Genomic DNA, 14,608 nt, shown 5'->3' with positions numbered 1-14,608 from the left:
AAAAAAAAAAAAAAAAGCATATATTTTGTTGATGGTGAGACTGCTGCTATCTGCTTTTTACTTTCTAACTTTTAAAATAGTCATTCACTGCATGAATTTCATAATATGCCTTTATTTATGTTTTAAAATCCTCAGGAATAAAATTGCAGTCTTCCAAAACATAATTTTCCAAAAGATCCCTGCAGAACCCATAGCTTTACTGGACTCCAGAGCCAAGATCCACCTGCAGCTCCAAACCTTCTAGGTGGGGCTGCAATGGAAACTGTGTGAGAGGCCCAAGAAGACCCCAATGGTCTCAGAGCATCCCCTACCTGCCCATCACAACTCCAATGATTGCCACTGAAGAGTGACTTTCAAAAGTTATGGCAGCGCTTTCCAATGTTTCTTTTATGGAGGTTTAATCTGATTCCACGCCTCCCCATAGGGCAGATGTGGATGGGTTTCATATATGAACGGGAGCCTGAGGACAGTTTTTCACTGTCACACTGATCCAACCCAGGCAGGAGTGCCCGTGGGGGGCATGCTTTTCCTTGTTCCTGCATGAATCTTAAGGGATTCATTGCCAGTCGAGAAAATGGCTTAATTTTCAGAGTCTCTGAAGGATTTATGGGCAGGTGAGAGATAGGAAGTTAATTTAAGCCAAGGAAGAATATTAACTAAATTGAAATAATAAATAATAGCAAGGAACTTTGAAAGAAATGATGACTAAAGAAAAGTAAAGTACATTTTCAAATGACACTTACTTTGGGTCCCTGTTTGAAAACTACTCAGTTGAACTCAGCAAATACTTGCTGTGTCCCTACCAAGAGCAAAAGCACCATTGGGACTGGGTGGACAGTGTCCCAGGCAGGTGGAACAGACCGTGCAAAGGCAGGCAGAAGATGCAGGATGCTTAGATGTGCAGATGGCTGCACTTCCTGGAATCTGGTTACAAGCGATCCTCATTATCCATGGATTCTGTATTTGTGAATCTGCCTACTTGCTGAAATTTATTTTTAATCTCAAAATCAATATTTGCAGTGCTTTCATGGTCACTGTCAGACACGCAGAGAGTGGCAAAAAATTATAGTCGCCTGACACACACATTCCCATGGAGGTCAAACAAGGCCACATTCTGCCTTCCTGTTTCAGCCCTTGGACTGTAGACAAATGTCCTTTTCATGATCTAGTGAGTGTCACCACATTTGTCACATTTTTGTGCTTTTCATTGGTGACTTTGCTGTTTCAAGTGGCCCCCACACATAGTGCTGAAGGGCTGGACATGCTTGCACTTAGTGTTATCAGTGCAAGAAGGCTGTGAAGCGCCTGATGGAGACAATATGTGTGTTACAGAAGCTTCCTCCAGGCATGAGTGACAGTGTTGTTGAACTCAGTTCAATGTTCATGAATTAACCGTATATGTCAAATAAGGTGATGTTAAACAGAGACACACATAAAACAAGGTTATGATCGATCAGTTGACAAAAATGTTGTGACCAGAGGCTTACAGGAACCTAACCTTGCATTTCTCCTAGGAGCAATGGTTCGGTATTCACTAATCCAGTAGTTGGCAGTGACTTTACAGAACAAATTTGTAGCAAAACTGGTAATTCCACTGAAAGCTGATATACAAAAACTCTATTACATCACACAACTCTTGGCTTGGGACATCAGAATCCCAAAAGTGGATACACAGGAAGGCAAACAGCAAGACAAATAAAAAAAAAGTCTATCAGATCTGAGGGTCTAGAAACAAGACAACTCCTGGCTTTCAGTACAAGGCCAACAGGAGGCTCAGGTTGTGTCTTTGAAAGCAGGGTATTTTTCTTGGTCTATGAAAAGCCATACTGACAGCCTGAACTTTAAGTAATAAAACACTGTGGTTTTCTATTCTCAATATGCTTCACTGAGCACTTAATTTAGAATTACACAATTATGTTTGCTTAATGCCAATTAATTATTAAACATGTTTATTGAGGTCTGACAGCCATATAAGAGAGTCATCGTTTATATATTGGATGCCTGTTAAGCTTCAATAAATACGTTAACAATCATTTGGTGTTTAATGTGCATACAATATCGGCTGTTAAATCTCAGGGCCAGATTGGTTGAAACACTTATTTTTAAAAGTGAGGCCCAAGTTGGTAATAGCTGGATCATTAGTTGGGTCTAAAGCTCAAGTGCAGTCAGCTGAGGGGGTCTAAGAAGTCACCGCAGGGGAGACAGCCGAGCCCCAGGGAGAAAGTTCCTGCCTTCCCAGCTGACAGCTGGTGTGCGCTGGAGTTGGCCCACCTAGGGCCTGCATCCTGGTCCCACAGTCTGTGAGCTGTGCAACCTCAGGACCTTGTCTGAACCTCTTGGAGTCTCAGTATCCTCCTCTGTAAAAATATAGCAGTGAAAATGTAGTCTCAGAGAAGTGCTGTAGGCATGAAGTGAGAGAGCAGGGTTGAGTTAAATGAACACTGAACTCAGGGGAGTTCAAATACTCATATATACAAGTTAGGAGATTAAATAGAAGAGGGAAGAGAGGATGAGAGAGAAATAAACCAAAACATTAGGCGATTCTCCCAATTTCTATGCTCAATATCCCTGCTGGAGAGTGAGGGGGAGAGGGTGACTGATAATATATTTATGCAAAGTCACACTGTTCTATTTTTACATGATACCACTATTCCGAAGCATACATACACCATGAAAGCTTTGGACAATTTCAAAGGACAATCGGGGGAATTTTGGCTATGTACAAGTTTCTGCCTCTTACGTGCTGACTTCAGAACCTAACCCTAAGTAAGAAAAGATGGGACTTCTCTTCAATTCTTAGTGCAGGCCCTGGAGTATACAATGTGCTTAATAAATAATAAATGTTAGGGGCTCTTATGATTATTGTAATTATCATCCTCCTCCTCCTCCATGTATGTTTCCCCACACAGAAGCCCACTAGGGAAGTCGACCTTTCTTCTAAGCTAGAGAAAGCAGAGCTCCCGAGCCAACCTTATCTGTGTAGTGCAGGCAAATGATGTTGATTTTCCACCTTGGAAAATGGCTATGAAGCAACCGCTCAGGGCACTTAATTTCCTCAAACAGCGCCATCAAAACTGCACAGCCAGCCTCCCTGTGCCAACCCACAAAGTGGATCAGTGCCTTGCACAGCACCCGCGCCACCACCAATAGACGCATTCAGTTGCTGATTTAGATAGAAATAAATGTTTATGAATGAATTATGGGTGTGAGTCGTCAGCTTGTGGATGAGGTGCAGCTGCAGCTGGGAAGTGGCTGAGGGACATGGCCGCAAAACAATGTGGTAAAATGGCTTCTGGGTGCCCTGCCCCCAACTCTGCCAAGAGCCTGCTCAATCCGTCCTCCATGAAGCCTGCCCAGGCCTTCCAAGTCGGAATGACTTGCTCCTTCCTTGATCTCTTCTCAGCCTTCGTCTCCCACAGTCCTCAACATTCTCTACCTCATCCTATTTTCATTTACCTGAATCTGTTTTACCTAACAGTGAGAGGCAGCCAGGTGCAGGAGCAGCTATTCTCTGGGTATTATCTACATTCAGATCCAGCTTCTACTAATCCTAGCTATGTGCCCTTGGCAAGCTCTCTAACGCTGGTGGGCTACATGTGACTTTTTTTTTTTTTTTTTTTTAAAAAGGATAAAATCTATCTTGTAGGCAGGACAGCCATGTATGGCTGCCCAGGCTGTGCACTGCACAACTCCATCTGTGGAGATCACATTACCACAATGGGAAGATACAATGCAATGATCACTGTCCATGTAACTTCATGAGCTTTCAAAGTGCAATCCCCAGTTACAGTTGGTATAGGTACAGTTCTTATACAGTGGCTGTCAATTTGCCAGAGCTATTGAGAGGGTCAAATGAAAGAATCATTAACAGGAAGTGGAGGCTAGCCCTTCCTTGCCCCCAGTCCTCATGTACTGCTGTAGATAGCTCACCTGGGGAGAGGTCAGCACCAAAAGGCATTTATTAAACATTCATCTGGAGTGGCACTGTGCTGGGCAACTCAAAAACAAGACCCTGCCTATTATTTCCTTACTTTTCCTGTTAGTTTCCTCCACATCCTCTCCAAATGTCCCCTTACCTTTTGAAAATACCTTCAATAAAACTGGACGTGAGAGATTAAAAAGGCTCCAAGTGGGCCACCTATTGTGTACACCAGAGTCCAAATTCCTAGATTTATATGACATTCCAGTTTTAGTTTCAAACAAAATAATTTGTCACTTAAAACAAATCAAAACAATAGTTTTCATCCTCTGTCTCTTACCCTGGAGATCATCACGCACGCAGTCATTAGTGTGTATATGGATGTCACCCAGTTAACAAGCTCCCAATGTAGTCCAAGCAAGCAATGTGCTAGCAGTTTTCCTTACACCACTGATAGATACCCCCAAGTGGCTCTTCACAGCACTGTGATCCGCACAGAGCCTCTACTAAGGCTGAAGAGGCACAACATTACCTGCTCCCACCTGCCTCCTGACCCCATTTCTAACCATCCCCCTATGTCTGTGCTCCAGCCATGCCGGCTTCCCTCCCTTGTCCTAAACATGCCACTCTCATGTCTGTCCCGGGCCTTTGCACTTCCTCTGCCTTTGGAAGAGCCCACTCACAGGTCTGTCCAGAACCCAATTCTTTTATCTCATGCAGGTCAGATCAGATCTCTACTGTCTGAGAAGTCTTCTCTGCACATTATCGCCAGAGGCATTCACCCCTAAGCCACTCTCAACCCACACTGCCCTGCCTCCCTGTCTTCATCATACTTACCAGAAATAATCACATTCATCTGCTTGTGTACACCACCCCACTGTCAGCTCCATCATGGCATGAACCTTGCTTGTCAAATGCACTGAAACACCTTGGCCTCCACAACCGTGTCTGGCTAACCATAGCCCGTCCTCAAATGCTTCTCAGATCTATTAAATAGGAAGTCCCCATTCTGTGCTCCCCACAACTCTCAGAGGCAGGCACTGTCATCTCCTCTTTACAGTGGAGAGAACCCCCTGAGAAGCTGGCACAGGGCTCTGAGGCCAGTGTGAACTGGCCAAAAGCTTCAGGGCGAGGGCACCGTGACCCACTGGGAACCATGTACAAATCAGTGGGCCAGGCCAGGTGTGGTGGCTGACACCTGTAATCCCAGCACTTTGTGGGGCTGAGGCAGGTGTATCACTTGAGGTCAGGAGTTTGAGGACAGCCTGGCCAACATGGTGAAACTCTGTCTCAACTAAGAATACAAAAACTAGCTGGGCATGGGTAGTGTGCACCTGTAGTCCCAGCTACTCAGGAGGCTGAGGCAGTTGAATTGCTTGAACCTGCAGGCAGAGGTTGCAGTGAGCCGAGATCACGCACTGCACTCCAGCCTGGGTGACGGAGCGAGACTCCATCTCAAAAAATAAAAATAAAATAAAATAAAATCAGTGGGCCACAGTGCCTGAGCCTGAAGCTTTTGGCCAGGTAACACTTAGCACTAATGTGCCATGCCATGCACTGTCCTAGGTGCTGATCCCCATTCACCCATTTAAGTCCACCAAGCACCCTGGCAGGTATTGTTGCTATCCTTATTTGCACGAGAAGCTGAGACAGAGGGAGGTGGAGGAACTCGCCTATGTTACAAATCTTGTAAATGGCAGTCAGGAATTGAGCCCTGGAAGTTCAGGGCTCTGAAGTCTATGCTGTGCTGCCTCTCTTCATAACTGTGGCAACAATTCCTACACAGCAGCTCCCCTGGAGAATGTGCTCTATGTCACGTGCTTTATAGAACTTTTTAAATTTAATCCTCACAAAAGGCAAACTGCATGCCTTCCACACCAAGCCCCTGACTCCCTAAGCTCGCTCCCCTCACAGGGTCTTTGGATTTCACACCCCTCGTCCCTATATCCGACCCTTCCCACCACACTTCCTTCAGTGTTCTGTGTCACCCACATGAGCAGAGGGCCTTCCCCGACCACCTGATATAAACAGCATCCCTGCCCCACCTGAGCTGCATTCTCTAGCCCCTTATCCTGCTTTAGTTTTTTATTTAGCACTTATCACCTCCTGACATATTATACCACAGTTTATCAAATATAAGACTCCATCAATTCTAAGAGCCACCACTGTGCAGCTCTAAAAAGAGGTAGTTATGCCAATCATAACTACACAATACACCGACTGTATCAGAGATGTCCAAATGGGAAAAACTGTGCATCTCGGAATCTGTGAAATATGATTTATTTGCTTACTGTCCATCTGCCCCCACTAGAACGAAGCCTCCATGGGAGCAGAGACTCACTGATATTGTTTGCTGTTAGCCCTAGACCAGACAGTCCATCCTTTACAAATACGTGTTGAAATGAATTGCACTGAACCAACCTCCATGAGGCAAGTACTAATGCTATCCCCATTGTACAGATGAGAACAACTAAGGCACGAAGTAGTCAAGGAATTGTCCCAAGATCACACAGCTAAGAAGCCCCTGAATTACTGTCAGATAGTTCAGCACATGTTGCTCCCAGAGTCAAAATCTTTAGTGTCGCATCAAGCAGTTTTAAAGAAGCTTTGATTTACTTTTATTTTAGTGTGTAATTTGGATATGGTGTATGATAAAACAAGTCTTGGGCAGAGATATCTTTCACTTATCCACTAGGAAGTGTAATTATGTTCACAGTCTATAGGATGAATATCTGAAAACCATGCTGTTTTGGTCACATGGTCTACCCAGACTATGAGCTCATGTAAGCCACGGCAGGCTCAAATAAGGTATCTGAAGACCAAGTGTATCCAATTCACTTACAAATAAAACATGAGAGACTGCTGAACTAGACTGGCTGCTTGCTGGACTCGCTGAGCATTGCCTATAGTTCATAATCAAGATCCCAGGTAGAACAAGACATGATAGGGCAGGGAGGCGGGGTGCGGTGAAGGCCCCTTCTCACTCATTGTAATTCTTCATAATTAATTTCCATAGTGCCCCAAGGTCCGAGCTTTTCATTAGAGTGCCATCTTCACTTCAGTTTCTTGCAGGTTAGGACATCTCTCTGCTCCCTTTGAAGCATAAAGTGAAACAGCTTCCGAAGAGCTCCCTGATCCCTCATCCTGGACCATTACAAACATCCACAGCTGAGCACTCCTTTTTAGCGAAGTGTACTTTAATTAGTCACCTGCACACTCATTGGTCTGTCTTTATTGGCTTGTAGCTGTATCTTAATTGGTTTGCTCACCAAATTCATACAAAAGTCCCATGTCAATAGAGGTATGTTCACAGAAGGTCTCTATCATTTTATGGCACCAACGCCAGATAAAACAGAGGTACCTAAAGACCTTCAGCTGGTGTAACACAAAACTCATTATTAAGGGCAAAACCCTGTGTTTATGCAATATCACAACAGCTAAATTTAAATTTGCCAGCAGAGGCCCAGGAAGTATAAATGTATGACATTGGTAGGAGCATTCACCTACCGAAAACTTCCTTGCCTTTGAACACATCGCACCGTATTATTGGCCTTCTGCACAAAAGTGCCATAATCTTTAAAGCCAACAGACAAGAAGACCAACTGCCATCTGTCCCAATGGGAACATGAGTTGCTGCTTCTGACGTATCCTATTAGATGCTTATTCCACAAGGGGCACACAAAACGCAAGAAAGTTCCCAGGAGCTCAGCACCAAAGCAATAATGCTTGATGCTGGCGAAGTCGAGGCTGGTGATTAGGAGGGCTGACTTTTGGGGATCCATCTGCCACATGCCAGGTGTCTCACCAGGATCATTGTCTCTACTTGGGGGGAGACATATCTAGTTCACTGGAAATAGCTTATCAATAGAGAGGAAGATCTTAAGATTCTGGTGGAATTCTTGCACAAGTGGATTCTAAGTCAATATGGGTGCATGTTGTGCTAAAGACAACAGCAACACTTACCCTCTGTTAAGTGCTTGCTAGGTGTTATGAACCATGCAACACCCTTTACAAACGATATTGCATGCAAGTCCATTCCTAAATCATTAAATCTCATTGTCCGTTCTCTTTTCTTCTCAGACTAAGCACTCTCTGATGAAATTACTTATGTATTTTATTTTCTTATTATCTACTCCCCAACTAGCATATCAGCACCATGGGAGCTAGTACCCTGTCTTTCTTATTCTTTGATGTGTCCTTAGCCGCTAGGATGTTAATTAGCATGTAGGAAGTGCACAATTACGTGGGGAATAAATGATGTGAATAAACGATTAAACAATTCTATGAGAAGTATTATTATTGTCACTTTACAGATGAGGAAACTGAGGCCTGGAGAGAAAACTGACTTGCCGAAGGCCACAGACAATAATTGGCAAAACGAGAACATAAACCTGGGTCTGACAATTTTAAAAGGTGGACCTCTTGGGCTGCACTACACTGCTCCACTTCACAGAGGCAGGCTGGAGCTCTCTTTTCCTGGAGTCCAAATATTTCCAAGTTCAGTGACTTCACTCTGGTAACCTGACATTTGTCATGGCACCAGTATCTATCACACAGACATTGGCAAAGGCAAAATGTTACAAGTCAGGCTTCTTCTTTCAGAGAGCTGGTTCAGGACACGCTTCAGGGAATGGTAGTCCCCCTAATTCTTGGTATCAGCTACCTGTGGTCAACTGTGGTCTGGAAATATTAAATGGAAAATCCCAGAAATAAAAAATTCATAAGATTTATATCGTATGCCGTTCTGAGTAGCATGATGCACTCGTGTCCTGGTCCATCCCACCTGGCCCTGCCGGAGAAATGCAAATCCTTCCTTTGTCCAAGGTCCATGCTGTCTACACTACCCACCCCTTAGTCACTGAGTAGCCATCTCAGGTATCAGATCACATGTCATGGTATTGCAGTGCCTGTGTTTAAGGAATCCTTATTTTACTTAATAATGCCCTGGCCAGGCATGGTGGCTCATGCCTATAATCCCAGCACTTTGGGAGGCTGAGGTGGGTGGATCATAAGGTTAAGAGATTGAGACTATCCTGCCTAACATGATGAAACCCCGTCTCTACTAAAAATACAAAAATTAGCTGGGCATGGTGGCACGTGCCTGTAGTCCCAGCTACTCAGGAGGCTCAGGCAGGAGAATTGCTTGAACCCAGGAGGTAGAGGTTGCAGTAAGCTGAGACTGCACCACTGCACTCCAGCCTGGCGACAGAGTGAGACTCCACCTCAAAAAATAAATAAAATAAAAAAGAATGACACCAAACAGAGATTGCACCACTGCACTCCAGCCTGGCAACAGAGCGAGACTCCATCATAGATAAATACATACATAAAATAAAAAAACAATGACCCCAAACACAAGAGCAGTGATGCTGGCAACTTGGCCATGCCAAAGAGAAGCTACATACTGCTTCTTTTAAGTGAAAAGGTGAAAGTTCTCAACTTAAGGAAAAAAAAATCATATGCTGAGGTTGCTAAGATCTACAATAAGAACCAATCTTCTATCCATGAAATTGTAAAGAAGGAGAAAGAAATCTGTGCTAGTTTAGCTGCTGCACCTCAAAACTACAAAAGCTACGGCCAGAGTGCCTAACTGATCGGTGAAGATGGAAATGGCATTACATTTGTAGGTAGAAGATATGAAGACAAATGGGCTCTGATGGATGGCAACCAAGTTCTGCACTAACCCAGGTGTCAGGCATCCACTAGGGGTCTTGGGAAGTATCCCCCAGATAAGGAAGGACTGCCGTCTTTGTGATTCCGATGTCCTCTGCTAGTTCTGCTGTTTGACCTACTAATCCTTAAATTCTCTGAGACCCCTTTTTTCCTCCTGATCCCCTTTTCCTAAATCTGTTCTTTTCTTAATGCCCAGAAGAGGAACAGGCCAACCTCTGGGGCAGGCCAAGGGGAGCTGCGGCTGTCTCTGTGGCCCCAGCACTGCCTGAGTCTTTCCTCATTCCTTATAAACTGATACACTGAGAGCCCTGGGCAACGTGCAAAGCTTTTCCAGGGTAATGCATAGCTTCGTGAGCCCTCCTTTTCCCAGAAGTCTCCTCTAACCTTGTTAATCTTTAAGAACTGTAATTTTTAAGGAAGGCGAGGGTATCCAGTAGGTTTCCCTTTTCACATCTCTCATTTGGTTTGGCTTGGAAGTTTGTGTTAGTTTGGGAGCCTGAGAAATTCTTGGGCACTGGACAGAGATCGCAGGAGGTAATCGATCACACAGGTCCCCCCTCACAGGATGCCCATGTTGGCACAAGAATGCTGCCCCCTGCCCCATGGGAGAGCTAAGCTGCTTGGAAGCCAGGGTGGCAACAAATCTTTCAGGAGGCTGTTTGGAAATGCTTTATGGCCCACAGGGTTACAAGGCTCTAGTTGAACAAATGGAAAAATTAGTCTACCCTAAAATATCCAAGGCAAGTAATTTCCTATCACCTTGTTTTTCAAATGTACTTAACATCTAGAATCTCGGCTTCTCAAAATATGGATGAGGGTCATCAGTTAAAATGGCAACTCAGAGATAAAAATCTTCCACTTTAACAGTCACTCATAAAATGACGCCATCAGCCCTGCTGCTTGGCCTCAGAGTTAGGAGTCCAAAAACAACAATTATTAAGTATTCTTGAATTTAACAGACTTGAACCAGCCAATGAGCAGGACACTTATCCTTTGCCCCTCAAGGCTCAGCAACTGACCCTCTGCTCTCGCCACAGAAGCTCCTCAAAGAGACGTATCTGGGGTTAGTTCCCCCTCCGTTGGGACAGTTTGCTTTTCTGCAAAGCTTTTCCAGGGTAACGTGTGGCTTCGTGAGCCCTCCTTTTCCCGGAGGGCTCCTCTAACCTTGTTAATCTTTAACTGTAATTTTCAAGGAAGGTTCCTTTCTCCAAATTTCTAAACTGCTTCTCACTCCACAAAGTACTGATGACAGCCAGATGGCAGTTGGTCTGTTTATTTCTTGCATGTTTTTTTTCTTTTTCTCTTCCTCTTCCTTGAATCCTTTTTTGCTTCTTTTCATTCCCTTTATTCATTCATTCGTTTATTCCATTCCACTCCTTCAATAGAGATTATAAAATACCTCCCTATCAGGAACTAAGAATGCTAATTTATAGGATATAGATGGAAATTCAGCCTTCAAAGAGCTTCCCCTTGGGGCTGGCAGTGCCACACAAGTGTGAGCAGAGGGGCAGAGCAAGACATGCAGGCTGCACGGGACTAATGCCTAAGAGCTGGAGAAGGCTGCATTCGATCTACGACCTGGGAGAGGAGCAGAAGCTTGCAGGAGAAGTAAAGGGGAAGAGTATTCCAGATTGAGCAAACAGCAGGTGCAAAGGTCCTGTGGCTACAGGCAGTGTAGCTCAGCAAAGGGGCTGAAATTAGTGCTCTAGGGCTCAAGTATGAAGTGACCAGGAGCAAAGATGTGGCTGTAGAAATCAGTAGGGGTCAGACTATGGGGGCCTAGCACACCGTGATCATGGAGGCCTAGCGCACCAAGAGGTAGAACTGAATGCAGAAAGTAATGGAAGAGTTGGAGTAGAAAGTGCCTTAATTTAAAAAAAAAAAAAAACTGAAGGTTTAACTCATTCTGTACCACACAGCCACAGGAACCTGGGAACAGGGGCTTCCGAGGTTCTCAAGAAAGTCTGGTGTCATTATGGAACGGGTAATCTGGCCTCTAGGTGAGGGATGGGGGAAGGATGATCGTGACTCACACGAGCCTGAAAATAAACCAGCCCTGTAACTTTAGAGGCAAATGAGAATAAATGGAATCTCTGGGGCTCACTGCAGTTACACTTTTTTTTTTTTTTTTTTTTTTTGAGGGAGAGAGGCCAGATACTGAAATGGGGAGGTTTGCTGAACAATAGAACATCTTCCCCTGCCCCTTTGGGCAGGCAAACTTCTTCACAGGCCATGAATAGGAGTCACTAAATTCTAAACCTAAGGTGAGAAGACAAAGTTTGATAAATGTGCCCAGGTACAGGAATAAAGACCCAGAGAGCATGCAGATCACAAAGTTCAGACTGTGACAACCTGTGGTCAGTGTTAAACACACAAACATGCTCTCTCACGCACACTAACACATTCACATACATGCCCTCCCTTTCTTTTCTTTCTTTTTGAAAGAGATGGGGTCTCATTGTGTCATCCATGCTAGAGGTCACTGGCATGATTATGGTTCTCTGCAGCCTCAACCTCCTGGGCTCAAACAATCCTCCGGCCTCAGCCTCCGGATTATCTGGGGCTATAAGTGTGCCACCACGCCTGGCTGCTCTCGCTTTGTTTCCGTGAACTGTCAGTTGCAAACGTCAATTTCTAAAATTCTCATACCTAAAAGGCAAAAGAATTGAAAGTGACCAAAAGATGAGACAGGAGCACATTTAGGAAAGTTGAGGGGAGGAGCAGCTCAGGAAAAAAAATGAAATAGAAAAAATATGTTATCAGTCAGTCAAGAAGAGTCACGGCTCCAGAAGTCACATCTTAAATATGTTTCAGTATTTCACGGGTTTGTAAACTCCTCTAGTATTCTCATGGGCTTAAAGAAAACTATTGCATACGTTTTGTTTTATTCTCCAGCAAATCTTGCCCTGCTGCTATCGCTTGAGGAAGTGAGTAAGAAGGTCTGTCCTTTAATTATTGACCAAACACCTAGGTTACAGAGCTTAAATCCTTTTAATGATGCATAAAACCACACAAGGGGCCAGATTAGCTTGTCCAGTGTTAATTAGAGCCTTTCCTGCACATTCTTTCCCACCCTTTATTTCATGACCAGGAATAGTAAAGCCTAAGTTTTCAAATTTATGTTAAATCCAAGAGGTTAAAAAAATTTAAGGCCAGTTAAGTGGAGAAGAAGCTGTGTAAAGAAGGCTTACTAGATGTATATATGCCCTCAAGTCAGGACTCTCAAGCCAGCAGTATGCAGCACTCTCTCTGATGTCTTGTTACGGAAGAGCTCTCTGGATGACCCAGGCAATTCTATGCATTTTTTAAAGAGTGAGCATTTTTCAAAATGGCTCCTTCTAATAACCAACAACTAACTCCCAGCAATGATGAAAGTCACCATCATTTGTCAAGCAATTTGGTAACATCTAAAAACAGTTCCCTAAGAACTGCTCCCCTCCAACACACCACGCGTGCGCGCGCGCGCGCGCGCACACACACACACACACACACACACACACACTATAGTTTTCTTGAGTCCACTTTCAAAGCCATCTCTGTTGCAAAAGCCGCCTCTGGCAAGGAGTTGGAAATGAATCAATCTTGGCAAAATGGGAAATGATTTTGGGGGACAGAATTAAACTTGGGTAGCTTTTCTTTCCTTTCTCAATTGTACTTTTGTTCGTAGCTTCAGCTGGGAGAGAGAGTGCACACATTTAGTTGGGAGTTTATGAGTTCATATTTTATAATTAACGTTGCCAACAGGGGAGTTTGATTAATACCAAGCAGTGGATTTTGAGCAATGTTCCATACAAATTGCCAAATTTAGCAATAAAATAAATTGGTTATGCGAACATAATTAGTAGGATGACTATTTAAAATTCAAAACCGAATGCGAGTAATTCCAAATCATCTGAGCCACAAATCCATTATTTGTATATAAGGGGGAAAGTATAACATTTGGGTTTTATTTTGCCCTCAACCACAGTGTTATTCACCACCAAGCTGAACATAATGAAACTTCCACAATGGGTTGTGGACATATTTTAGAGCCACTGAGAAACACACATATACATGCATGCACACACACAAAGGGAATGTAAAAAGGCAAGATATGCTAAACTGCGAATTTTCATTATAAATTTAAAAATCTATAACAAACTTTTCAACAAATGCTGCATTACATTTTTCCAATGTGCAATATATAAACCTCGAATGCCCAGTTTTGCAGCAGAGCTTTCTCCCTGTAAATACTCACAGTACCTTGTTGTCACCCTGGACTTCTCCAAGCCTTTGCTGAAGTTCTTTAATTTCTTCTCCCAGATGTTTATTTCGGTCCTGAGAATCTCTCAATAGTTGTGCAAGATTCGCCTAGAAATATCAACACATTATGAAATAGAATCAGAAATGGAGGAGTAGATAAATGCAGGGCTCTATCGGGCTTGTGGATGCTGGTGTCCAACCCCAGCTGAACCCCACAAAGCCCGTTATAGTAAACACATATATGAATGCAGCCAGTGTGTGAATCACGCCACTACAATGGCACGCAGGAAAATGAAGTTGGCCATGAACCTCAATTTGGGGATATTCTTTTGTTTCCAGAATGGCTCACAGAGGGCACTTGGACAAGCAATGGAAGAGTCAGTCTTATTTGCATTAAAAAAAAAAAATTGTGAGGCTGAGGCAGGAGAATTGCTTGAACCCGGGAGGCGGAGGTTGCAGTGAGCTGAGCTGAGATTGTGCCACTGCACTCCACACAGAGCAAGACTCCAGCTCAACAAAAAAAAAAAGAGAGAGAGTTTATCACTAAAAATCTTGAAACTGGACACAGAGTTCAATTGTAAAATTTGGGCCAGGCCAACAATATAGAAAAAGCTTCATTTTCTTGTTTAGATAGCTTTTTTCTTCTTCAAATATATGTTGTCTCATGAGTTTTTGTGTGTGACCTCAATGCCTAGAATTTTGATTACAATTCCAGTGGGCGGCCAGAAAAGAGGTCAGTGACGAGCAACAATTTCTGAAATCAGGATCCAGAAG

The 14,608-nt window shown here is 43.8% G+C and overlaps 1 protein-coding gene across 3 annotated transcripts in view; it reads right to left on the bottom strand.

Annotated features, from left to right (window-relative positions):
- CCDC149 (coiled-coil domain containing 149) overlaps positions 1 to 14,608 on the bottom strand; it is a 107,964-nt gene that overhangs the window by 34,400 nt on the left and 58,956 nt on the right. For all 3 annotated transcript variants that reach the window (XM_017866749.1, XM_017866740.1, XM_017866744.1), the window contains exon 4: positions 13,835 to 13,942. In XM_017866749.1, coding sequence (XP_017722238.1) covers positions 13,835 to 13,942 — 108 coding nt within the window. The remainder of the gene's footprint in view (positions 1 to 13,834; positions 13,943 to 14,608) is intronic.

The sequence above is a fragment of the Rhinopithecus bieti genome, unplaced genomic scaffold (genome assembly GCF_001698545.2).
Source record: "Rhinopithecus bieti isolate Rb0 unplaced genomic scaffold, ASM169854v2 scaffold_1599, whole genome shotgun sequence".
In the NCBI taxonomy this organism is placed as follows: domain Eukaryota; kingdom Metazoa; phylum Chordata; class Mammalia; order Primates; family Cercopithecidae; genus Rhinopithecus; species Rhinopithecus bieti.
This window is presented reverse-complemented; position numbering and strand designations above follow the sequence as displayed.